The sequence below is a fragment of the Adiantum capillus-veneris genome, chromosome 1, assembly GCF_014529385.1.
Source record: "Adiantum capillus-veneris isolate H3 chromosome 1, ASM1452938v2, whole genome shotgun sequence".
NCBI lineage: Eukaryota > Viridiplantae > Streptophyta > Polypodiopsida > Polypodiales > Pteridaceae > Adiantum > Adiantum capillus-veneris.
The window spans coordinates 97,201,977-97,226,858 of NC_140931.1; the positions used below are offsets into that span (position 1 = coordinate 97,201,977).

The 24,882-nt window shown below is 45.7% G+C and overlaps 1 protein-coding gene across 2 annotated transcripts in view; it reads left to right on the top strand.

Annotated features, from left to right (window-relative positions):
* The window catches only part of RGTA1 (RAB geranylgeranyl transferase alpha subunit 1), an 87,059-nt gene that overhangs the window by 60,256 nt on the left and 1,921 nt on the right, over nucleotides 1-24,882 (top strand). For both annotated transcript variants that reach the window (XM_086518938.1, XM_086518940.1), the window contains one exon: nucleotides 22,279-22,456. In XM_086518938.1, coding sequence (XP_086375064.1) covers nucleotides 22,279-22,456 — 178 coding nt within the window. The remainder of the gene's footprint in view (nucleotides 1-22,278; nucleotides 22,457-24,882) is intronic.

Genomic DNA, 24,882 nt, shown 5'->3' on the forward strand with positions numbered 1-24,882 from the left:
GCCGCTCCTGATGACTTACTATGTGCTCCGGTTGGAGTATTTCTTCTGTTTCCTCAACCTCAGGAGGTTCCTCAGCACTAGGCTGGCTCGGAGGCGGTCCCACATACGGCCGGAGTAAACTGACATGGAAAGCATTATGGATCCTCCAATTAGGCGGTAGCTCTAATCGGAAGGTGACATCATTGACTTGCTCAGTGATCTTAAACGGCCCATAATAATGGGTAGAAAGTTTTACCACCTTCCCCTTATGAGACGCTTGTTTCTTAAGTCTTGCCTTCTCAAACTTGAGTAAGACTAATTGTCCGACTGTTAAGTTTAGATTCCTCCTGTGCTTGTCTGCAACTTTCTTATGCTTTTCCTGAGAGCGTAGAATAGCTCTCCTAACTTGCCCGTAGGCTGTGTCCAAATCCCAGACAAATTCATCTGCTGCAAAGATCTTATCCTTAGTTAAAAGGATCGGTGGAAGCAAAGGCTTACCATAGAGAATCTCAAAAGGTGCTCACTGCTTTCCCCGTCGATGAGTGTATGGTATTGTTATATGCATACTCGACAAGAGGCAAATATTTCTTCCAGTCAGATTGCCGGTCTAACACATAAGCTTTTAACATATCCAATACTGTGTAATTGGCTATTTCACTTTGCCCGTCCGTTTGAGGATGGTAGGCAGATGAAAAATTCAGCTTCGTACCAAGATTATCCATCAAAGCACGCCAAAAATTTCCTGTCATGCGAGGATCTCGATCACTCACAATAGACTTAGGCATTCCATGATGCTTAAAGATCTGTGCCGGAAAGACCCTAGCCATATGATCTGCTTTGATCGTTTTCTTGACTGGTATAAAGTGTGCTTGCTTGCTAAACCTGTCCACAATGGTCCAGATTGCGTCATTTCCAGTCTAAGTTCTAGGGAGGTCCATGATGAAGTCCATGGCAATACTTTCCCAAGGTTCATTAGGTACAGGTAAAGGTTGTAGCAACCCAGGCGTCTTATGCCGATCATACTTCACTTTTTGGCAAACCAAGCATTCCCTGACATACTTATCAATGTCTGCTTTAAGGCTAGGCCAAAAGAAATATCTTTCCATTGCTAAGGTCGTAGGGAGAATACCCCGATGACCCGCATAAGGCGAAGCGTGTGCTTCATCCAGGATCTTCTTTCTTAATGGTTCTGCAACACAAATGGCCTGATGGTGGTAGAGATAACTGTCCCGAATGGAATAGGGAAACTCATTCTCTCCATGATGTAGCTTTCCCTAAATGGTGGAGAAGTCTGGATCATTCGGATACAAATCCGGTAGTGCTTCTAATTCTTGATGATACACCGAAATGATAGCGTTCACCCTTGGCCGCCTAGACAATGTGTCTACGACCACATTCTTACTCCCAGCCGTGTGAAGGATCTGGAAGTGAAACATAGACAAAAAGTTTGCCCATCTCATCTGCTTCTCAGATAGTTTCCTTTGCGTAAGAAAATACCGCAAACTCTGGTGATCAGTCTTGATCACAAAATCCGCTCCTAGAAGATAGTGCTTCCAGTTGGATAAGGCGTGAATCACAGCCGTGAGTTCCTTTTCGTAGATTGATGCATGCAACTCTGCATCCTTAAGCCGTCTGCTTTCGTAGGCCACTGCATGGCCTTCTTGGTTTAGCACTTCTTCGATGCAATCGCCTGAAGCATCGCAGTGAACCTCAAATGGTTTCCTTAAGTCAGACACTATCAAAATAGGCCCATGGCTTAGCAAGTATTTGAGCCGATCAAAAGCTCCTTGTTGTCTCGATCCCCATCTGAAAGGAATCTTCTTCTTTGTCAAATCATGAAGTGGTCCTGCTACATGGGCAAATCCTCGGACAAACCTTTGATAATACGAACATAATCCCCGGAAGCTACGAACATAATCCCGTCAAGAGTATTCTTTATTCAGGGAGAATTCATATACAAGCACGAGAACCCGAGGAAACCCCTCTGTTCTGTAATCTTAGACCCGAAGGTCGTGCTTTCCCATAAAGGGCTTGGGCACAAGGCCGTTCTTTCCCGTAAGGGACTTAGGCGCGAAGCCGTACTTTCCCGTAAGGGACTTAGGCGTGAAGCCGTACTTCCCGTGAGGGGCTTTCCCGTAAGAAGGGAGATTCCTGCAAAACAAACCACACAAAGCAACAACTCTCAATGCATATCAACACATTATACCTGTCGCTCCTTGCTCGGAAAAGTGACCTCCGTACTCGGTCGTCACACGAACACTTGCTGATTTTCGTCGCCAGCACTTGCTCCAGAATCCTCAGCGCTAGCTCCTTCTGTTGCTCCTGGCGTGTGTCTAAAACTGGAATGCTTGCTGCCTTTTTATAGGCCCTTGCACCCGGCGGGAATAGGAGCCGAAAAAGCAGAACCCTGGCGCCCCTAGAGAGAGGAGAGAGAGAGAGATCGTTGAATCTGGCGCTTTTAGAGAGAGGAGAGAGAGAGAGATCGTTGAATCTGGCCTGCGTAGCTTATTAGCGCTGAGTTTTTTTAGAGAGCCTTGCTTTATTTTATTATAAGAGTTTAAGTGACCGGCCACTTTATAAAATGAAGTGTGAACCTGTTCAAACTTTAAAAACTCACTTAGTTAGTGAAAATAATGCTACACGAACACATTCCAGGCGTCCCCGGGTGCAGAACACGGCACAGATGCAATGTAGACACAGACTCCTCGCGGGAAAGCATCTGCCCTCCCGCGAATGTTCTTGCTTTTCGTAAAAAGCTTCATTGAACCCATCTTTATTCTTGTGCTTGCGTTCTTACGCGTATCTTCTTACTCAGTTCGGATTTCCTCCTTAGCCTACGGAATGCCCCCTTTCTGATGCACCCGTCACCCATCATGTGACGCATCAGGGACACTTGTAACCCGGCCCTTTCCACCGAACTTACGGAAACTCCTTCGCGATGTTTACCGTCACCCATCAAATGACACACCACAGTTGTCCGTTCTTGATGGCACTTCCTGTAGCTACAATCTTTTAACAGTTCTTAGTGTACACCTAGAAAAAGAGATTAATCATTAAAAAAATTAAGAAAATAGTCCAATTAGCAACAATGCCCGTGGCTAGGAGCTATAAAAGCATCACATGCCCTCACTCAGTGGGGAGGACCAATCTTTGGAAGGAGGAAATGCTGCTGCAGATTTCAGCCGTAAAGAAGACGTTGCCGGTGATGCCCATGGCTGTCCCAAGTGTACCAGATGTCGCCAAGACCCAGTGCGCGAGTTCCCTCGCGAAGAAGTGCCTACGAAGCGTGTTTCCATCGCGACAAGTTTCTGTTTTTCTTTGTTTTCAGCCTATAAACGTCATAGACAGGGGCTGACTTACGAGAAGGAACCCGAGAACACACCTCTTTTGTGTGTAGGATTGGAAGAGAGGATTTTCTATGTAGAGATCTCTTCTAGGGAATTTCTTTTTCGAGAACTGAGTTGCGTTTCGAGCGTCGAGACTTTGAAGGTAACGATTTTCATGTTATGATCTTTGAGTATTTGATTGCAGGTGTACTTCCTCTTCGTGAGGGAGTAGGAGCAAAGGAAGGCATGAGGCTTTGCAGGAGAAAGCGCTCTTAGGAACTAGAGCCAGTCAGCCCAAGGGTTTCGTACCCAAGTTTGGGAAGTAGATCCACGGATCGGAGAGAGGTAGTCTCTTGAGTTGTGATCCGGAAGTTGAGATTCCCAAGGACTTCGCGTCCGGGAAAGCAGAGCTGTTCTGCAGGAAGAGGACTTTGGAAACAGAGTTGGGAAAGAGAGTTGCAGGGATGTCATGCCCCGAGTCTGGAAGGTGAGATCCAGAGGCGAGAACCTTGGTTCTCAAGGATTTGGAATAAGGAACGGGAAGTTCCTTGGAATAGGGTTTTGCCCTAGGAATCGGAAGCTGACGCTTTCGGGAACCATCAAGTCTTATTCTAGAACGAACGTGGTAATACGTTCGGTTCAAGTGCTTGTATAAACTTCTCAGTAATAAAGATACAATTACGGGGGGGGGACCAACCCATCTTCTGGTCCCCAGTACTGTGTCGATCTTCTCACTCTCTCTCTCTCTCTATTTATTTCTCTCTATATCCTTTGGCTTCAATATTAAGTGATAAATTCTATTTATCCGAGTATATTTTATATTGTTATGCGCTCCCGTTTGTGACATCCACGCTTCTTCTAAACAAGACAGCGCCATTTAAATGGTTGAAATTTAAGAAGCTTTTTATTTCTTCTTGGTTGACGCAAGAATATGAACGAGATATACGAGCTGCTTGGAACCATCTTCGGATGACCAAGAAAGATACAATCAATGCTTATTGTGAAAGATTCATGAGCTCTTGTCTACCTGCCTCTTCATTCAAGAAGATCTCGTTCAGAGAACAGATTGAGCAGTTCACCTTGGGTCTACCTACAGAGATCCGAGATGACTGCTTGGAGCAGAAGTCAGCTTCTATTCAAGAGTTGATGAGTCATGCGAAGCGGGGCTTTGCCATTCACTCTGGCAGTCTGACCTACCCCACAGATGAGGCCATGACACAACGAGCCGAACAGACTTCTGGGAATGAAAGTAGAAAGAAAAAGAGCAACCCAGAGAAAAAGGATGCACGACCCAAGCTTACTCCTGAGGAGAGAGCTCGCTTCATCAGAGAGGGGAAGTGCTTTGGATGCGGGGAACATGGACATATCTCCGGGAAGTGCCCTAAAAAGGCACAAAAAGAACAGAATGATAAAGACGGCGACAGGCCTGAGAGTTCGAGAGCAACTGAGGAATGTGGCAGAAAAGGCAGATAGAAAAACAGAACTGATACCACATGGCGTGGAACCTGCACCGAATATTATGAATGAAAGTACAAACTTTACCGCTTTTGGGGCAAAGTGAAGGATCAGGAAGCTCTTTTGAAGGAGCCAAGGCCAACTTCTTTTCACTTGGACTTGGCGACTCGATTTCGAATTACGTCTATCAGACTGACGCCACAGGCGGAGGTAGTTTGATTGGCACCCGGATGGGATGTTGCCATTACACCGAGCATTGGCAAACTTCGTTTGCAATGACAGGGGTGTTCAGGACACACGAGTGACGTTCTACTCGGAATCCATTGGTACCACAAAAACTACGCCCTGGTTGACTACCGGGCCGAGAAAGCGACTTTGACAAATGAAGGGCTCAGAGATTGTACTTTCGGTTTCTTTACTCATTGTTTTGGGAGAGAACTAAACGATGGATAAAGGTTGAATATGTTTTGACCTGAACAAAAGAACGCCAAGATTTTTCTCCATACTTATGCCGATTGCTTTTTAGAGGGCCTGAAGATCAGACCATTGATATGATACCTGGAAGCACGCCACCGAACCGGCCAGCTTACCGTGTGAGCCAAGTACAGAATGAAAAGATTATGAACCCAATGAAAGACCTCTTAGAAAAGGATCTTGTCCAGCATAGTACTTCACTGTATTGCTCTCCACTGTTGTTGGATTTGAAGAAAGACGGATCTTGGAGAATGTGCATCGATTATAGAGCTCTCAACAAAATCACCATCAAGAACAGATTTCCGATTCCTAGGATCGGTGATATACTCTACAGGTTACAGGGATCCTCGTGCTTTAGGAGGATTGACCTGAAGAGTGGATATCATCAGATCCGAATCACACCGGAAGACGTCTACAAGACAGCCTTTCGGACTACTTTTTGGGTTATTTGAGTTTTTGGTGATGCCTTTTGGCTCAACGAATGCTGCTGCGACATTTAACCGGATGATGGACAGGATTTTGGAGAGTACAGGCTATTTGTTGGCACTTTCTTTGATTATATCATTGTTATCTCCAAGAATGAGGCAGAACACAGAGATCATCTGCTTCAGAGATAATCTCAGCAGTAGGAGTGCAAATGGATCCGGCCAAGATAGACGCTATCCGTGATTAGCCTGATTTGAAGAATGTCCATGAAGTTGAAAGCTTCTTGGGACTGTGTTCGTACTACAGACGGTTCATTCGAAAGTTTGTAGAGGTTGCTTCCCCTTTGCATATCTTGATACAGAAAGGAGTCCCTTTTCTCGTGGGGATCCACAGAGGTGATTGCCATTCAGACATTGAAAGAGAAATTGACTACAGGACCAGATTTGACTTTGCCGGACTTGCAAAAGTCATTTGAAGTATTTTGTGATGCTTGGGGTAGTAGTCTGGGCGCGGTCTTAATGCAAGAAGGCCATGTCATTGCTTACGAGAGCTGATTGTTCTCTAGGCCGGAGATGACAGTATAGATTTATGAGAAAGAGCTTTTGGCATTTTTCCATACTCTCACTCAGTGGCGGCATTACCTACTTGGAGCGGATTTTACTGTCTTTACAAACCATCAAAGTTTGCGCTACTTCTTGTCACCGAAGCAGTTTTCGAAAAAGCAGATGCGATGGGCGAACATCTTGTCTCAGTTTCACTTCCAGATTGTCCACGTGTAGGGACAGAAGAATGTGGTGGTAGATGCTTTGTCTCGGAAGCCGTTGGTTCTGGCTATTTCCGCGATACATCATAGGAGCTTCGAGGATATGGTCGACCAGTATGCCACAGATACAGATTTTGTAGATATTTTCACACGGATACGGGATGGGGAGACAGTAGCAGGATACTCCCTTCGGGAAGGCTACTTGATGAGAAAAACCATGTTGTGCGTTACACAGCCATTGAGGGAAAAGGTTATGACTGAATGCCACTGTCTACCTTTTACGGGTCACCGCGGCATTGCTACCACCATGAAAGGGGTAGAGAGATACTTCTTTTGGCCGAGACTCAAAAAGGATTTGGAAGAGTTTGTGCGCAGTTGCTTAGTATGCCAGAAGGTCAAGTTTGACAGGTATAAATTACAGGGATTGTTACAGCCTTTACCCATACCCACCCGCCCCTAGGAAAGGATTGCAATGGATTTTATTTTTGATCTCTCGAGAACATAGAATGATCAAGATGATTTTCCGATCACATGGCATGTCTGAGACGATTGTCTTCGACAGAGACCCCAGATTTATGAGTTTGTTTTGGAAGGCAATTTGGGAGAACATTGGCACGCAGTTGCAGTTCTCGTCATCGTTCCACTCGCAAACTGACGGGCAATTTGAGATTGCCAATTCAGTGGTTTTAGATTTATTGAAGTCTTGTATCTCGGATCAGAAGACTCAATGGGAAAAGTACTTACCTTTGGTGGAATTTGCCTACAATAACACGATACACTCTTCGACGGGGAAGATGCCATTTGAGATTGTTGAAAGTGCTGCGAAGGTTCCACCCTTCTTGAGCACGAAAGATAAGATTTTTTTTTTTGAAGCGGATGAATATACGCGAGACTCGGATACGACTTTTGCCAAGGTTCGCGAGGCTTGGTCGAAGTCTCGGGAACGACAGAAAAAGGCAGCGGATCGCCATCGTCGCGACTTGAAATTGAAGGAGGATGATTGGGTGCTCTTACGTTTTGAAAAGGCACGCCTAAGAAAGAAAAAAAAAGGGAAAGGAGAGGCTTTTTCCAAAGCTTAGTATACGATACTACGGACCTTTCCGGATCACTAAAAAGATAAATGATGTCTCCTTCCGTTTGACACTGCCATATACTTGGAGGATTCACAATGCATTGCATGTGAGTCTCTTGAAACCTGTTAAGGGTGATGTGCCTGATGATGGGGAGCTTGATGAGCAACCCGAAGTGGAAGAAAACGAGGAGATCCTTGTTCCTGAACAGATTTGGCACATAAGGATACGAAGTCTAAAGGTAAAGTCCGAACACTGTTCTTGGTTAAGTTCAAGAACTATCCTGCATTGGATGCGAAGTGGATGGAGGAGGAGGACCTAGTAGATACTCTCAGATTATGAAACTTTACCTCGATGCTTTGGTTTAGCATAGTCTACTCCAAACGGAACCCAGAAATTCAGCTTGGCCGGAGATCGGATGCACAAGAGGGGAGTTACTCCGCTCCTTTGTCAACAGATGCCTTGATTTTTATACTAAAGTCACGGATGTCTCTTTGAGCTTCACGGATATTGAGAGCTGACAGTATTCTGCTGGATGACTTTATGAAATACAATTCCTTATTATGATACTGATTTGTCCTTGACTTCTTTTAAGTGCAGGAACTGATAGACGAAATGACTGCAGCATTTTGGTCTGATTGATCTCGAATAGACATGGTTGCAATAGGGGTTAGTGAATCGGATATCGATGAGGTCCCGATTGGACCTAGATGCGATTGCTAGCTACATTGCCGATAAATCATGGTCTAAGATCCGAATGAATGTTGAATGTCATGTGATGTCCTGTGATGCGACTATCGATTGGTACATGTGCTAGATGTGTGTTCCTAGTACGTAGGTACTAACAGTCAGTGTCTGCTAAGACGGTTTATGGCTTTTGTCGGTTTTGCAGGCGTAATCGCGGTCGATTACAATGCTTTCAAGAGGGGGGTATGCCACAAAGTGATGATGTGGCTATTGACAGCAGAAACCCTAATTTCTTGCAAACCCTAATTTTTGGAAACCTAACCTAACTGTTGGCTGAAACCCTAAAGTGGCTGGAAACCCTAATCTGGCGGCTGATATGCCACGTGGCAACAGTACGGAATTTCCGGAATTTGCGGGATTGGAAAAAGCCGAGCTGAGCGATGCTATTGCAGCTTTTTGGCTACGCAAATGGCCAAGGAGAGAGAGAGAAGATGTTCTGCTTTATTTTTAACGAAAACCCTAAAGAGGGTTTGAGGGAGAAATAGATTCTGCTTTATTTTTGAAGCTTTTGGGGCTCTGCTTTTGGGCATCCCTTGTAAACTTTAAATAAGTGGTTGAGGTCTCACTTCTCAGAGCATCTGGACGCAGAGTCTGAGAGTGAAACCATAACCGCTCTTTGTACTTTGACATTGATTTAATAGATAAAGAAATACCGAAAGGGGCGCCAGTCTTTGGGGCCAATATCTCTAGGCATGGAACTCCGTCGGGCTAGTGCAAATCTATTGTAATCTGTGAATTGTTTTGAAGTGGTTATTTGGTGCTGTGGTGATTGATTCTTGACTTGGAGTGTCCAAGTTTGTTACACGCGTAGGCGTGCTCGCTCCGCTCGAAACGGTCCAAAACAGAGAATTACAGCCTGCTGTGTTTTTCTGCAGGTTAAGGGTTTCTCACCTAAACTACAGGGAATTGCCAGGGGACCCTCGGAAAGGCCTTGGGATGCGTGTACAGGGTAGTAGCATAGTCACAAGGGACACCCATTTTTGGACTTCCCGTCCCCACTTGGCGTCCCACCCTCCCCTCCTTTTTACACTAAAAATCCATTTGAGCCTTGTCCCCCGTCCCGCGTTGCCCGTTCCATTTGAGCTTACTTGGTCATGGGTAGTACGCTACAGTGTTGTGGAATTATGCTCGTTTGCAGAGGCAAGAGCCTCTTGCACAGGTAAAAGTTAAGGGACATGGTGAAGTTCAAGAACTATCCACCTATGGATGCAAAGTGGATGGAAGAGCATGAACTGTCAGAGTCACCAAATGTATTGCAGCTTTACCTTGAGGCCTTTGGGTTATAGCCTACGTATGCGCCAACCCAACGTTTGCAAAGGAGGGGTAATGATAGAACTAGCACATCAAATGTACTCATGGATTGAGTGCAATAGCAGTGTACATTGTTTGACAAAAGTATGAAGGTCTTATTAACTCATTTATATACATGTTCTGACAGTCTTTCTTGCGGATACATGCGATGATAAAAGGATGCTTATCACATTAAATAATCTATGGCATGTATATATGGCACGCAATCGAGGACGTTTGCGATTTTAAGAGGGCGGTATGTCACGAGGACGTGGCAATTGCTAACTTGACTCTTGAGTTGTTAGTGTAACAAACTTAGACACTCCAAGTCAAGATTCTACCGCGACACAGCAAAGATTCACTTTAAAACAATTCACAGTTCACAATTGATTCGACACGGCTCGGCGGAGTTCCATGCCTAGAGATATTGGCCCCAAAGACTGGCGCCCCTTTCGGTATTTCTTTTTTGTATAAATCTGTGCTCAAAGTACAAGGAGTGGAAGGGGTCTCACTCTCAGACTTTGCGTCCAGATGCTCTGCAGAGTGGGAGCCCTACCCATCTATTTATTGATTACAAGGGATGCCAAAAGCAGAGCCCCAAAAGCTTCCCCTTTTAAAAGCATTAAAATAAAGCAATATATCCCAAGGCTTCTCCAAAAGTTAGCGTAGATTTTTAGCCATGCCTTGCGAAGGAAAAAGCAGGTTTTCCGTACAGTTTTTGCCACGTTAGCAGTCCGTACGTTCTGCCGCAAATCGCGCCGTAAATCACGGGGGTCCGTACAAGCCACGTCAGCACTGCAGCGCGTTTTCCAAGTTTCGGCAGCAAGCCAGCCAGTGTGTGTGTGTTTCTGTTGCCCAAATGGCCACGCCACGTCACTGATTTGTGACATATTCCCCTCATGAAAGCATTGTAATCGCCCTTGATTACGCCTACAAAACAGACAGAAGCCATAAACTGTCTTAGCAGGCATTGATTGTAAGTACCGACGCACTAGGAACACTGTAAGGTGCAGCGGAAGTGAATGTTGAACTTCGCTCAAGATGAGTGCTCCGAATTGTGCTCAAGGTTCCTTTTACTTAGGGAAGGGAGAGCCTTCTGTTCTTTAACGAGAGAGTGCAAGTGATCACAAACAAAGTGGGTATGTCACAATTGTGACTATGTTAACAACAATACATTTAGTCCTAGTTGCAGATACGCGAAGTGCCATGCCAAGGAGGACCCCTGCGCTTGGATGGTCACACCCCTTCGCCCAAAAGACGTGTCTCTTCGCTAAAAGCCATACTCCTTCGACGATTGGTCACACCCCTTCGCTCTACAGGTGCGACTATTCGCCCAATGGTTGCAGCTCTTCGCTGAAAGGATGTGTCTTTATGTCTAAAGTCATGTCTCTTCACCAAGAGACGTGTCTTTTCATTTATGTCTCTTCGTCTCCTATATAAGGAGCCCTTGTATCACACATTCAATCAATCAAACACAGAGTCTTCTAAGTCTTGTCTCGAGTACAGTTCAGTTTCTTAAGTCTTAATCATGAGTTTAAGTACTTAATTAAGGATTAGTACCTAGAATCCTCACAGTGGTATCAGAGCAATTTTTTTCCCGGGACCGGAAGGTTGTGAGCCTCTCACCATCGCCGCTACACTCTAGCCCTTCCCGGAGTTGCATGGAAGCAGAAGAAAGATGGTACACATGTGCATACAAGCATGAGGTAACTTAAATCTATTCTGTTCCAATTACATACATATAGAACAAAGGACAGGGATGCAAATGTGGATGTGCGGGAGTGCCACGTACCTGGCCTCCTCATCGGGTGGCGTCCCTTTGGAATTGTGCGCGCACCTCTTCCTGGGAAAGGACGGTACCTCTTCACCTTGCTCGCACCCTTTCGCATACGGGTGTGTCGCTTCGCCTGTGTGCCCATTCACTCAGCAAGGGGCTGAATTCTCTTTGCTGGCTACTGCACATCAAAAGGGGCACCGCTTCGCGAAAGGGCATCATAGAAGCACCGCTTCTCTAAGGGTTGCACATAGGGTGTACCCCTTCCCCGCACCCTTTCCACACACCCCTACGTTGCAATTCTCTACGCTGGCCCTGAAATTTGCTTGCGCTGGCTGCTTTGCGCTGAAATTCCCCACACACTGAAGCGCTGGCTGAGTCAATCGATGGGCTGGAAATGCTGAAACGCTGGCTGATTTGCATGCGTTGGTTGGCTGAATTTCCACGCTCCCTGGCTGCTGAATTTCCTTCCCCTTGCGTTGAACCTCTTGCGCTGGCTGTTTTGACGTTTCAGCCCAGCAGCACTAATTTATTGAACCATTAAAAAAAAAAAAAACCCAGCCCAAAGTTTGTATGCTTAAGTGGCCGCCCAAATTGGCTGGCCGGCCTTTCCCCAAATTAACCCCAAAATTAAAAAGGCCCATGTGAAAGCACCTAGAATCCATTTAACTTATTAAAATACCCAAAAATTTCAGCCCCGAAGTGGCCGGCCACACTTGACCGGCCTCCCCCAAATTAACTCAAATTTTTAAAACCAATGTGAACTCACTCACTTGATAAAAAAGAAAACCCCAAATTTATTAAAGCTAAAGTGACCAGCCAAACTTGGCTGGCCTACCCCCAAAAATTTATACACAAGAATTACAACCCATGTGCAACCATTAAAAGAGCCTTACAGTAAAACAAATAAAACCCATCGTCCGAGCAAAGCCTTCCTTTTCATCAACGGTTCATGCTCGACTATGGACTCTCACCTCTCATTGTGGAAGCAACGGGTAGCCGCCTTGGAACAAGATATCTCCTCACTTACAGTGAAATTGGAGGCTATCCGGCGACAATTGCAACATCCTCTTGGTATCAAACAGTTTTCGACGGTTTCTCAGCAATCTATGTCTCACTCTCAACAATCTATGTCTCACCCTGAGCATGTTTCTTCAGAGACAACCCAACACAAACTCACTTTGCTTCAGCAACAACGTGCTCAGAAGCAACATTCTTTGCAGCATGACTGTTATAACAAGCCTCAACCTCAAAATGATCATCGGCAAAAGCAGCAACATGAAGCTTTCAGAAGATCTCCCCTTAAAGAGCATTCAACCTCTTTGAAGTGGGCTCACATAGTGGCACATATTTCCGAACCTAGTCAAGTACTCGGTCGTGAACGCCGCAACGCTGGACAAGTTCCCCCTTGCGAGCCATGCCATGCTTCTCCTACTCTGGAAGCCTTAATACCCGTTGATAAAGCTGAAGATTCAAGAGATTTTGGTTCATGTGTGGCATCCCAAAGGCACACAACTTCTTTGGTTGTGGTCCATGCAAGATGAGATAACTGATGCTGTGGTGAATGATAATTCTTCAAACTTGAAGATACCAATTCTTACCTTCAATGATACAAAAGATAAAACGGATACAAAATCTTGCAGCACGACTTTAGTGGCTGCAATTGAATATTTGGACACAACTTGTTACACTGATAAACCTTTACAGATGGATATACCTCCAAACACTAATTTGTCTCAGTCTACGACATCCCTTCAAAAGGATTTTACTGTTCCAGACAAACCAATGGAATACCTTACAGATTTCCAACCAGTGGTCTTTACTCAAAAGAAAACTCAAGTCAGTTTACCAATAATTTCACTTGAAGCAGATACAGACTCAATCTTTTATTAGACAAAGCTCGAAGTTACAAATGACTTTGACAAAGGCAATAATCAAGTTGCAAATGTGATACTCATACTTTTGACAAAGATGAGACAAGTTGCAGATATGATCATTTCACAGTTTGGCAAAATAGTCATGGTTAATAACAGTGCCATGATGTGGGACTTAACAGAAAGAGCTTTGGATGCAGAAGCACTACAAAAATACATTTCCTTCTTCCCAGAATTTCTTCAACTACTCTGGGTTTTATTTAAAGAGGGAGGGAATGTCACGATTGTGACTATGTTAACAGCAATACATCTACTCCTAGTTGCAGATACGCGAAGTGCCATGCCAAGGAGGACCCCTGCGCTTGGATGGTCACGCCCTTTCGCCCAAAAGACGTCTCTCTTCGCTAGAAGCCATACTCCTTCGATGGCTGGTCACACCAATCGCCCAATGGTTGCAGCTCTTCGCCGAAAGGATGTGTCTTTATGTCTAAAGTCATCATGTCTCTTCACCAAGAGACATGTCTTTTCATTTATGTCTCTTCGTCTCCTATATAAGGAGCCCTTGTATCACACATTCAATCAATCAAACACAGAGTCTTCTAAGTCTTGTCTCGAGTACAGTTCAGTTTCTTAAGTCTTAATCATGAGTTTAAGTACTTAATAGGATTAGTACCTAGAATCCTCACAGTGTAAACACTGTGAATGAAGGTGCTGAGACTGAGAGATAGAGAGAGAAGAATACGACACCAGACAAGTTGTCAAACCCTCCTCCAAGGGCCCCTCTCTCGATGGCAAGAGAGGTCTATGCTATTGATTGCACAATCTGCTACAAGATGCCGATGCAAGTTGCAAGGCTATGATGCGATGTGGATCTAGGACTGTAGACGACGGGGACGACGAGAATGGCGACGGCGTCGGCTGAAAACACTATCTTCGGAACTGCTCTTCTGTTGCTGAATTCTGCTGTGCAAAATGCGGAATGTGCTCAGTCTACACGTTGATATCCTGGCTGAAAACGCTGCCCTAAATCTGTCCAAAACTCTGGTCTTTACTGGTTCAAAACGCTGTAGTTGATGCTATGGAACTGTTGACATGCTCGCTATGCGCTGGTGTCAAGGCTATGAAAACGTTGATTGACCTGCTGAGAAACGCTAGTTGACCTGCTGGAAAAACGCTGGTTTGCTGGTATTTGGAATCGCTGAATTGGACTGAATCTGCTGGTTCTTCAATGCTGAAAACGCCAGGTCTATGGCTGAAATCGCTAGGTCTTCAAGGGGCTGAAAACGCTGGCTATAATGCTTGAAAAACGCTGAACTGGGGGGCCTTCAAAACGTTGGGCTTTGATGGTTCTTGCTTGAGAAGTTGCCTGTTGAGCAATGCTCTTGCTGCCTCTTCTGCCAGAATTGCTAGCGCTAGGTTTCCTTATATATTTCACTACTCAATTTGTCCTACCGAGTTTCCCAACAAAAGTCACTTAAAAATAATAAGTGAAAAATGTCAAAAATAGGAAAAATAGGTTTTGTGCACTGGAAAATGCTCCTGATGGGTTCTGATGGGAATGCCGATGATCATGCTGTGTGCAACCAGAGGATATGCATCTAATCTAAGTGTCTGGACATGTACGGTCTGCGAACAGACTCACAAAAGTGCCAGATCACTTCCTAGGCTAACTGAACTGAACCCTTGTCATATTGTAGCTTGTCCACGGACACATAAGGTTGGATGTGTCACTTGACATCCCCTCCTTTTCAAAGTGAGGTACTGGTACTGAACTGTATGGTGTCGAGGGAGATCGCCAATAACATCTGGAATCCTGGAAAGGACTCTTCGCTAGCCCACTCTGATGTGTGGGTCGTGCGATACTTGAACTTCATAAAGGTCTGCAAAGTCTTCTTCTTTGGGCCGTGCCGAAAGCGACACAAAGTCATCTTCAATGCTTCCACTTCGTCTATAGTCATGCGTCTACCTTCTTCGAGAATCTCCGAGGATGAAAATTTCTGAAACCACTTCCAACACAAAAACATGAACATACCCATTCCATGTAAAGTGACTGGAAAAATACTAATCCTGCGAACAAACTGTTCATGCAATGCAGATGAACATAGAGACGGAGTGCCAAACTGTTCATCTAAAGCAATCAACTGTGGCAAATCATAATGGAAATGCCGATGCTTGATACTCAGTCTTTCTTGTGCTCTTTCTACGATTGTGTCGTGCCAAGGAAGAGACATGGAATGTGAATTCCTTGAATGCAAACATTTCATCTTTTCATGTGTAATCCGTATACATCCGTGCTCATTCATAAGTGAATCGTGCTCATCGTACAATATGTCATGCCTATGAGAAGGGATCACATAAAGACGTTGACTAAAATACAGGAAATGATCACGAAAAAACACTCGATCAATGCGTGCTGACTAATCATGCGAACACATAATACTCCCTTGTGGGAGGGGGGGGGGGGGGGGGGGGGGGGGGGGGTGTTTATTGTGGACGTAGGCTCGAGAGCCAAGATCGGTTCTTCCTGAGGGGGTTTTTTGGACCTAGGCTCGAGAGCCAAGATCGGTTTTTCGTGATTGATCATCTTTGCAATGAGGTTAGCTTCACTAGAGAAAGTATCAACTAACACATCATCCTTGTGAACAATCACATCATCTTCATACAAATCATCATGCTTGTCATTATCATGCAATGCATCATGCTTGTCATTATCATTCAAATCATCATGCTTATCATTGTCATTCAAATTATCATGCTTATCATAATCATGAAAATCATGTGTTTCATGCTTGGGAGAAGAAGAGACTGAGAGAGTCTCCTTTTCCCGAATCTCTTGCATCTGTGCCTGCACTTGAGAAAAGAATCGGAACAAGGCGGCTTTCCTTTCGTTGTGCTCATGCTCTATGGTTGCCATTCTTTCTTCGTGTTCACGCTGTATTTCTGCTTTTCTTTCTGCATTTCTTGCTTCGCGTTCTAACTTCCTATCCATCATCATCTTGTCGAAAGCCTCCATAGGAGTTAGTGCAATCCTTGGCGTAGATGGGAAAGGGGGAGGGTTAGAAAAACCTCTTGGTGGAAAAAACTTTTCTTCGCCACTCCCATGCTCATCACCTCCATGCGAAGTATCCATTCCGCTTTGGGTGATGACCATCCACTGAAGTCGTGGGCTCTTAAGTTCACGAAGAACTTGGGTTCTTGTTGTTCTTGGGTTCTTGGAGGTCTTGAGTCTTGCGTTTCTTGAGGGTCTTGAGGTTCTTCTTTAGCTTGCAATCTGTGTTAGAGAAGGATCTTCTCTTCACCCGAGCTATACTCTTCCCTGTGGGCGCACCCCTTGGTGGCCTTGCGCTCACACCAAGGTTGCTTTTTCCCACCTCACGTTTATTTTTGGCCGGCCGCTAAGTGCACGGTCCGCTCTCAATGAGTGAAAAGAGGCACAAGGGGAGGTTGGACAAGCCCTTCTTTCTTGGGTTTCTTGTCACTCTTCAAAAACACGATTAGGAATCGACACGCACAAGAGAACTTGGGTTACTCGCGACCGCAACAAGCAAAAAAAATTCTTGTGGTTCTTTCCTTGAGTGATACAGAACATTGCAAAAGCTCTGATACCAATGTAAGGTGCAGCGGAAGTGAATGTTGAACTTTGCTCAAGATGATTGCTCCGAACTGTGCTCAAGGTTCCTTTTACTTAGGGAAGGGAGAGCCTTTCGTTCTTTAATGAGAGAGTGCAAGTGATCACAAACAAAGTGGGTAAACACTGTGAATGAAGGTGCTGAGATTGAGAGATAGAGAGAGAAGAATACGACACCAGACAAGTTGTCAAACCCTCCTCCAAGGGCCCCTCTCTCGATGGCGAGAGGTCTATCCTATTGATTGCAAATCTGCTACAAGATGCCGAGGGTCGGAAAAACCTCCTGGTGGGGAAAATTCTTCTTCGACACTTCCATGCTCATCACCTCCATGCGAAGTATTCATTCTGCTTCGGGTGATGACGATACACTGAAGTCTTGGGTTCTTAAGTTCACGAGGAACTTGGGTTCTTGAGGCTCTTGAGGTTCTTCTTTCTCTTGAAATCTGTGTTAGAGAAGGATCTTCTCTTACTCGAGCTCTTCTCTTACCCGAGCTCTTCTCTTTCTTGCGGGCGCACCCCCTTGGCGGCCTTGCGCTCACACAAAGGTTGCTTTTTCTCACCTCACGTTGATTGGCCGGCCGCTAAGTGCACGGTCCGCTCTCAATGAGTGAAAAGAGAAACAAGGGGAGGTTGGACAAGCCCTTCTTTCTTGGGTTTCCTGTCACTCTTCAAAAACATGATTAGGAATCGACATGCCCAAGTGGACTTGGGTTACGTGCGACCGCAACAAGCAAAAAAGATTCTGTGGTTCTTTCCTTGAGTGATTCAGAACACTGTCAAAGCTTTGATACCAATGTAAGGTGCAGCTGCTCCGAACTTTGCTCAAGGGTTCCTTTTATTTACAGAAGGGAGAGCCTTCCGTTCCTTTAGTGAGAGAGTGCAAATGATCACAAACAAAGTGGTAAACATTGTGAATGAAGGTGCTAAGATTGACAGATAGAGAGAGAAGAATATGACACCAAAATTTGTCAAACCCTCCTCCGAAGGCCTCACTCTCTATGGCGAGAGCTGTCTACTATTGATTGCACAAATCTCTACAATGCAATGGACTTGCCGACGATGTCGTCGACGAGACGGGCTGAAATCTGAAAACGCTAAGGGTTGAAATCTACAAATCTTGTATCTGCTGAATTCTGACTCTATGTCGGTGACGACGACGCGCTGAAAACTCTGATGCTGAAATCTGCGAATAGCGGGCTGAATCTGCAAACGTGGGCTGATCTGACCGTGCGGCGAGGATTTGCTATGGGGAGGTGAGATCTACGAGGTTTGGGGGACTGCGGTGCGGAGTCTATATGCTGAAAACTGAAAACACTGATGCAATTTGGGGAACCTGTCGCCGGAAACTGCAGACGCTAGGGCTGATCCGCAACTCCAAAAACGCTAGGCTGATTTGAAAAATGCTATGGGATTTGTTGTCGCCAAACTGATCTGCAACTGCTGAAAACGCTAGGCTTGTTCTGCAGTTGATGAAAAACGCTGGCTGGTCCTTGGTGGCTGAAAACGCTATGTCTTCTTGCCGGTCTTGCTGAGAAGGTGCACTTCTGATGTGGTTTGCTGCCTCTTCTGCCAGAAGACCCTAGCGCTAGCTTTTTATATATAGTTCCTTAGCCAATTTGCCCTACCCAGTTTCCCAACAAAGTCACTTATTAATAATAAGTGAAAAATGGCTAAAATACGGAAAATAGGTTCTGTGCATTGAAAAATGCTGCTGATGGAATCTGATGGTAATGTTGAGGATCATGCTGTGTGCAACGAGAAGATATGCATCTACTCTAAGTGTCTGGACATGCACGGTCTGCGAACAGACTCACGAAAGTGCCAGAAAACTTCCTAAGCTAGGTTGATTGAACCCTTGTCATGAAGTAGCTTGTCCACATGCACATAGGGTTAGATGTGCACGTGACATTCAATCCTTTGCAAGCCAGGTTCGATCCTTAGCAAGCCTTGGACTTTCTCCTCGCACTCCAAGCAAAATCTCTACCTCCCAAGCCCACAAGGGGTTTTAGGGTATCCAAAAACAAGGAACAAACCTACCTCAAAACGCCCCAATGAAGCTCGACAGTGGGATGCCAACAAGCTCTAGGCATTTCAAAATGCCCTTGCAGAGCTCAACTCTCCTTACCTCCTTGTCGTGCGTTTTGAAATGCCTAGGGACCAGAGGGCTCACAACCTTCTTACACTTGGGCGGCTTGTGCACTGTGTTTTAAAACGTTCCCTGTTGACGGTCACCCTTTGTAGTGCTACGTTTTAGGATGCTGCCCGTCAGAGCTTCCTCTACCTTGCATCTAGATATGTTGCTAGGACGATATCCTCGAGCCGCTTATGGAAACTGCCTGAAGTGGCCCCAACCCCACCTAACGTATTAAAACGCTTTAGGACACTCTGTCTCGTGTTGAAGCTCTCTGCCAATGGCTTGTCGAAAGGCTGTGCTAAGATGGCCTGCCCACAACATTTCAAAACACTAGGCAATAGCGCCTTTCTCTGCACGCATAGCAAAATGCACAGGCGTCGATCGTGTCTTGAAATGCTAAGAAAAAAGTGCTTGAAGCTCCTACTCTTGCTCTTCAAAACTCCGTTGACAAGGCTTCCTCTACCATGACCAATCCTCCTTCAGGAGCTGGATCTTCAAAGTCCTTTTCTCTTCTGAGCGTGCGGCTACTCTCCACTAAGCTTTGATACCATGTCAAAGTCGACGATGCGGAAGCATAGAGCAATGGGAGAATGCAAGAGAGAGAGAGAGAGAGAGAGAGAGAGAGAGAGAGAGAGAGAGAGAGAGAGAGAGAGAGAGAGAGAGAGAGAGAGAGAGAGTTGCTGAACCAACCACTTGGGTAATGAATTAAATGTGTGATTACAATGGGTGCACTTAAATATTGGCATGGGGGCCTTAAGTACTCTCCTCAACAAATTGCCCCACCTAGAAACATGTGAAATAAGTAAGATAAATACCTAAAGGCAATTAGCTGACTAGAAACATTCTTGGGCTATTCACTTGAGATGTTTTAACTTTCAACAACATAGAGCATACAAACAACGATATTTGTGTTAACATTTCACATTGAAGATGTGATCATAATCTTTCAATGTTCTCTCCTCTTCAAAAGCAATTTGTTTCATGTCAAGAGAGCATCTGCTTCAAAGGATGGTATTAACCACATGATGCAAAAAATTGCTTGAATTCACCCCGTGTTCTGGGAACTTGGCCTTGCAACAGGAATGTTGACCAATGACCACCACTATTGAGCATTTGTAATGTGCAGAGGAAGTGATTTATGGTGATAAGGATGAGTGCTCAGTGGGTACTCAAGGTTCTTTTCAGTTCATGAGAGAGATGTGCAATAGAATAGAGAGATACCGTGGATGAAGGTTTTGTGAGAGAGAGAGAGAGAGAGAGAGAGAGAGAGAGAGAGAGAGAGAGAGAGAGAGAGAGAGAGAGAGAGAGAGAGAGAGAGAGAGAGAGAGAGAGAGAGAGAGAGAGAAGAATAGCACCAGATGGGGCGCCAAACCCCCTCCAAAGGCTCCTCTCTCTATTGCTAGGGAGGTATTTGCTTTAGATTGCAGAAATGCTGATACAATGGTCCTAGATGCTGAGATGCTGATGGGATCTTGGAGTAGATGCTTGAATCTGAGAGGCTAAGGGCTGAAAATACCTATTGAAAACGCTAGGGCTGAGTGCTTGATCTGTTGGCGATGAGGGCTGATGGCTGAAAAACGCTGTGCTAATGGTATTGCTGGGCTGGCTGCCCATCAGGTACTGTGGATATTGACTTGCTTTTGAGAATGGTGACCCTGGGTGTTACGTCCCTAGACATCAGGATGGGTGCGTGAGCTATGTCGGGCCAGTGTGAACTGACCGTGCTTTTGAACACACCCTTAGTTGAAGGGAGGTTAAGCTTGTGTGATCACCACACTTGGACTCTAGGCCCTTGGTAGCTCTACCCACACACCTGCTTCGTGTGGGCTTGGTGGTATTGGACGCCAACCATAGTTACCCGGAACGGGAAATGAGAACGGGGAATGGGGAACGGTAGGAACTATCATTCCTTGTTTCGGACACGGTGTTCAAAAGCACGGTCAGTGTGAACTGACCGTGCTTTTGAACACACCCTTAGTTGAAGGGAGGTTAAGCTTGTGTGATCACCACACTTGGACTCTAGGCCCTTGGTAGCTCTACCCACACACCTGCTTCGTGTGGGCTTGGTGGTATTGGACGCCAACCATAGTGACCCGGAACGGGAAATGAGAACGGGGAATGGGGAACGGTAGGAACTATCATTCCTTGTTTCGGACACTCACATCTGGAACACGGAATGGGGATTCGGAACGGGAAGCTAGGGAACGGGCAACGGCGACTTGAAAATGGCCATTCCCTGTAACTGTGACGCCAACCCTTGAGGTAGAGGCTAGCCTGTTACCTGCAGGCTCCCAGCTCGGTGGTGAGCCCGTATTGGCTCTATGGTTGGGAGGTGAGTCTGATGTCCGCTCTCTACGCTCGTCTTTGTGTGAGTATGGCTTGTGCCATGTCATGTATGTAGGATGGATTCGACGAGGTACTAACATTGGTATCAAAACTTCTTCCTGCTCGTACATATGTTGTGGCCATGTGAAAAAATCCATTAGAGCTCTGAGGCTTTGATGGCCTAGCCTGACAAGCTCTCTGCGCTCTTGCATAGAGTGGTATGGGACACTGAAAGGAATCAAGGTGGGTGCATTAGACTAGCATTCATGATTAGTGCATAAGAATTGCATCGATCCTAGTTAATTAATTAGATGCTAATGACTTCACACAAAATGTATGCAAAGATGAGTTGGGATTCTAACGTTTTGACACAAAATGTAAGTAGATTGAACGAAGCCTTTGCGATGGAAGTCGTTGAATGGCTGAAATCTTAAATTCCGATGCATATCTTGGCGATGAAACTCTTCCGTTTTGGACATAGGTTGAGAGAGAGCTTCCACATAATCTCCATCAAAGAGGAATGGTTGAAAAAGTGCTGAAAACCAGATAATTTAGCGATATAATGGGATGAAAAGCAGCTCCGTATATGTAGAGAAGTGGTGTAGGATGATGAAAAGAGGCTCCCCCAAGGTAGATATGGCTGTGGAAAGCTTCAAAGTGGAGATGACTTCAAAGTTGGTTTCCTCTTGAATAGCACTGACTTTGGCCTATTTGCATGAGAAAGCACCATGTTTTGGGAACGGGGCTTCATTAAGTCTTGTTTTGACAGTTCTTTGATGTGTTTTCATATGTTTTCTTTTTGTATCTGTCGGATGTGGGACTGCGCTTTCGGAAAGCGGTTTTGTCAAGTATACTCGACAGTTCTGTGAGATGTTTTATACATGGATATACACTTGCTGCTTTTGCAGCCTGATGATTTAGTGCAGAGTGTTGTCAATTGCTAGGGTTTAGTTTCAATTTGAGCACGTAGATTCTTCTTTGATTGAAAAGCAAGAAAGTGGCTATGTTTGCAGATTACAAGCAGCTTGCATAATCTGTCTGTGCACTGCTGGAAGTCTCAACAGTCAAATGGTGATCAAGAGCTGTGGCTTCGAGTGAACAATCTGTCTCTATCGAAACTTGGGTATTTTGAGAAACTGATTTGGGTGCAGAATTTGGACTTGCGCAACAACAAGCTGCATTCTCTTGAAGGTGATTCTGTCTTGCAATTTACTATGTATAGAAACTGACGTATCCGGAGGTGTACTTTGAAAAGTATTTCTTTTGTCTGTGCAAGATCAAGAACAGGAATATAAGTGCTAATGTGCATGCCAATCTCTCTCTCTCTCTCTCTCTCTCTCTCTTCCCCCCACCCCCCAGGTTTCATTGGACCCTCAGTCCTTAACTGAGATGTTTTTCTCTTTGTTTGTCCCTCAATCCCTAACTGAGATGTATGAACTGTTTTGTTTTGTTTTCCGGTCCTATAGGTCATATCTGACCTCCGTGGACGATAATTCAATCTATCTATCTCTCTCTCGTCATATAGATCTTTAAGGTTTAAGGTCTCTTGGGATAGTTTTCCTACTACGTTATAATACTCTTCTTCTTCCTCCCTCTCTCTCTCTCTCTCCCCCCCCCCCCCCCCCCCCCCCCACTTCACCGATAGACGGAGAACATACACCCATGTACTTTTGGTTTGTCTCATAGGTTGGCCTTTCATAGACCGAAATCTCTCTCTCTCTCTCTCTCTCTCTCTCTCTCTCTCTCTCTCTCTCTCTCTCTCTCTCTCTCTCTCTCATCTCTAGTATCCAAGATCTCACGGTTGGATCCAGACCTGTTGATGTGGCAGTGGCTCATGCTCTTGTGTCGCTGACCATCTCTTTCCAGTTCAATGTAGCACACAGTCCACAGGCAGCAGCCCCTACTCGCTATACTTTCACGCGGGAGACAAACTGTGTACACATAGATGGGATCTACAGACTCTTGTGTATAGAAGAGCCAGGGCGACCTCTAGAGGAGCTTACTACTATACTGACATAGACATTTCATGATGCAGCAGCAGAGGCATACCCACACACCCAGCCTGAGCAGAGACGCCGTTCTGGGAGCATGCCTCGGAACAGCTGGTATGATGAGGAATGCTGCGAGACTAGAGATAGACTTTAGAGGGAGGTGCTTTTGGGGGACATCACTCACAGACAGTCACAGATTGATATCTGCGCCTAGTGCGGCGAAAGAAGAGGGCATTTTTGGCTCGCCTAGAGCAGGACCTATACCAGCTATTCTTGAGTCAGGACTCACGTACATGGTGGCTTTATCGTGAGCCCCCCCCCCCCCCCCCCCCCCCCCCCCCCCCCCCCCGCCATTACGTCCGCAGAGGCCTGGGCCCAGTACGCGTCATCTTTGTACACAGTTCGTGGACAGCTGCCTCTTTCTCACCCCCCCGATCCATGTCCCCCCCACACATGTGCTTTTTTCACCACTGAGATGGTGAGGAAGGCCATTGGCAGGATGAGGACTGGGAGAGCATATGATCATGATGGCTTAGTGGCTGAGCACTTCATGCATGCTAGAGCTCTACTAGCAGAGCTTCTAGGAGATATGTTTGACCGTGCCATGTGTGAGGGCTTGCTTGATACTTGGAGCTTATCTACTATTGTACCTATCTTCAAGTCAGGAGACCCTATGGAGCCTGGGAATTATCGCACTATCATGATCGGACACACATTGGCACGGTTGTACACATCCATTCTTGAGCAGCAGCTGAGCAGATGGGCAGAGAGAGAGGAGGATATGCGCAGCCGGGCAGGTGGGGTTCAGGAGAGGTTTTTCTACTCTTGACCATATCTTGACACTCAGAGCCATCATTGAGGAGGGCAAATCACATCGGAGACGGATCTATTGTAGCTTTGTGGATTTCCGCAAAGCATTTGACACAGTACCCAGAGCTAGATTGATGCACAGATTAGAGGAGATGGGTGTACCCACAGAGCTCATTTGGGGGGTCATGGCATTATACAGGTCAGTAGTGGGGCATGTACGGACCTCAGAGGGCCTATCTACAGCGGTTCACTCCACTATTGGGGTGAAGCAGGGTTGCCCGCTCTCTCCTACTCTATTTGGTATGTATGTGGATGAGGTTTCTGACTAAATTGAGAGAGATGGTGATAGAGGTGCACAACTGGCAGGGACATGGATTCCACTACTGTTATATGCTGATGATATTGTGTTGATCTCCGACTTTCCGGAGGGGACGCAACGTCACTTGGATGCTTTGCATAGGTTCGCCCATGAAAGTGGTTTGTCTGTCAACCTTGGTAAAACCGAGATCATGGTATTTAATAGCACCCCATAGTGGATCAGGAGGTCAGTGCCCGCATTCACATACGGCCAGGAGACAATGGAGTATGCAGATGCTTACACTTAACTTGGAGTGGTTTTTAATGGACCAACATTTTCATTGAGGAGAGCAGCAGAGACTAGACTGACCAGAGCCCATGCAGCATTGGGTAGACTGGAGAGGATGTGTTCACATGTTCAATTTCAGGAGCCTCGGACGAAGCTCTGGCTCTTTGACACTTTGGTGGCTTCTGCATTGCTCTATGGATCTGAGATTTGGGGACATTCATTGGACCATC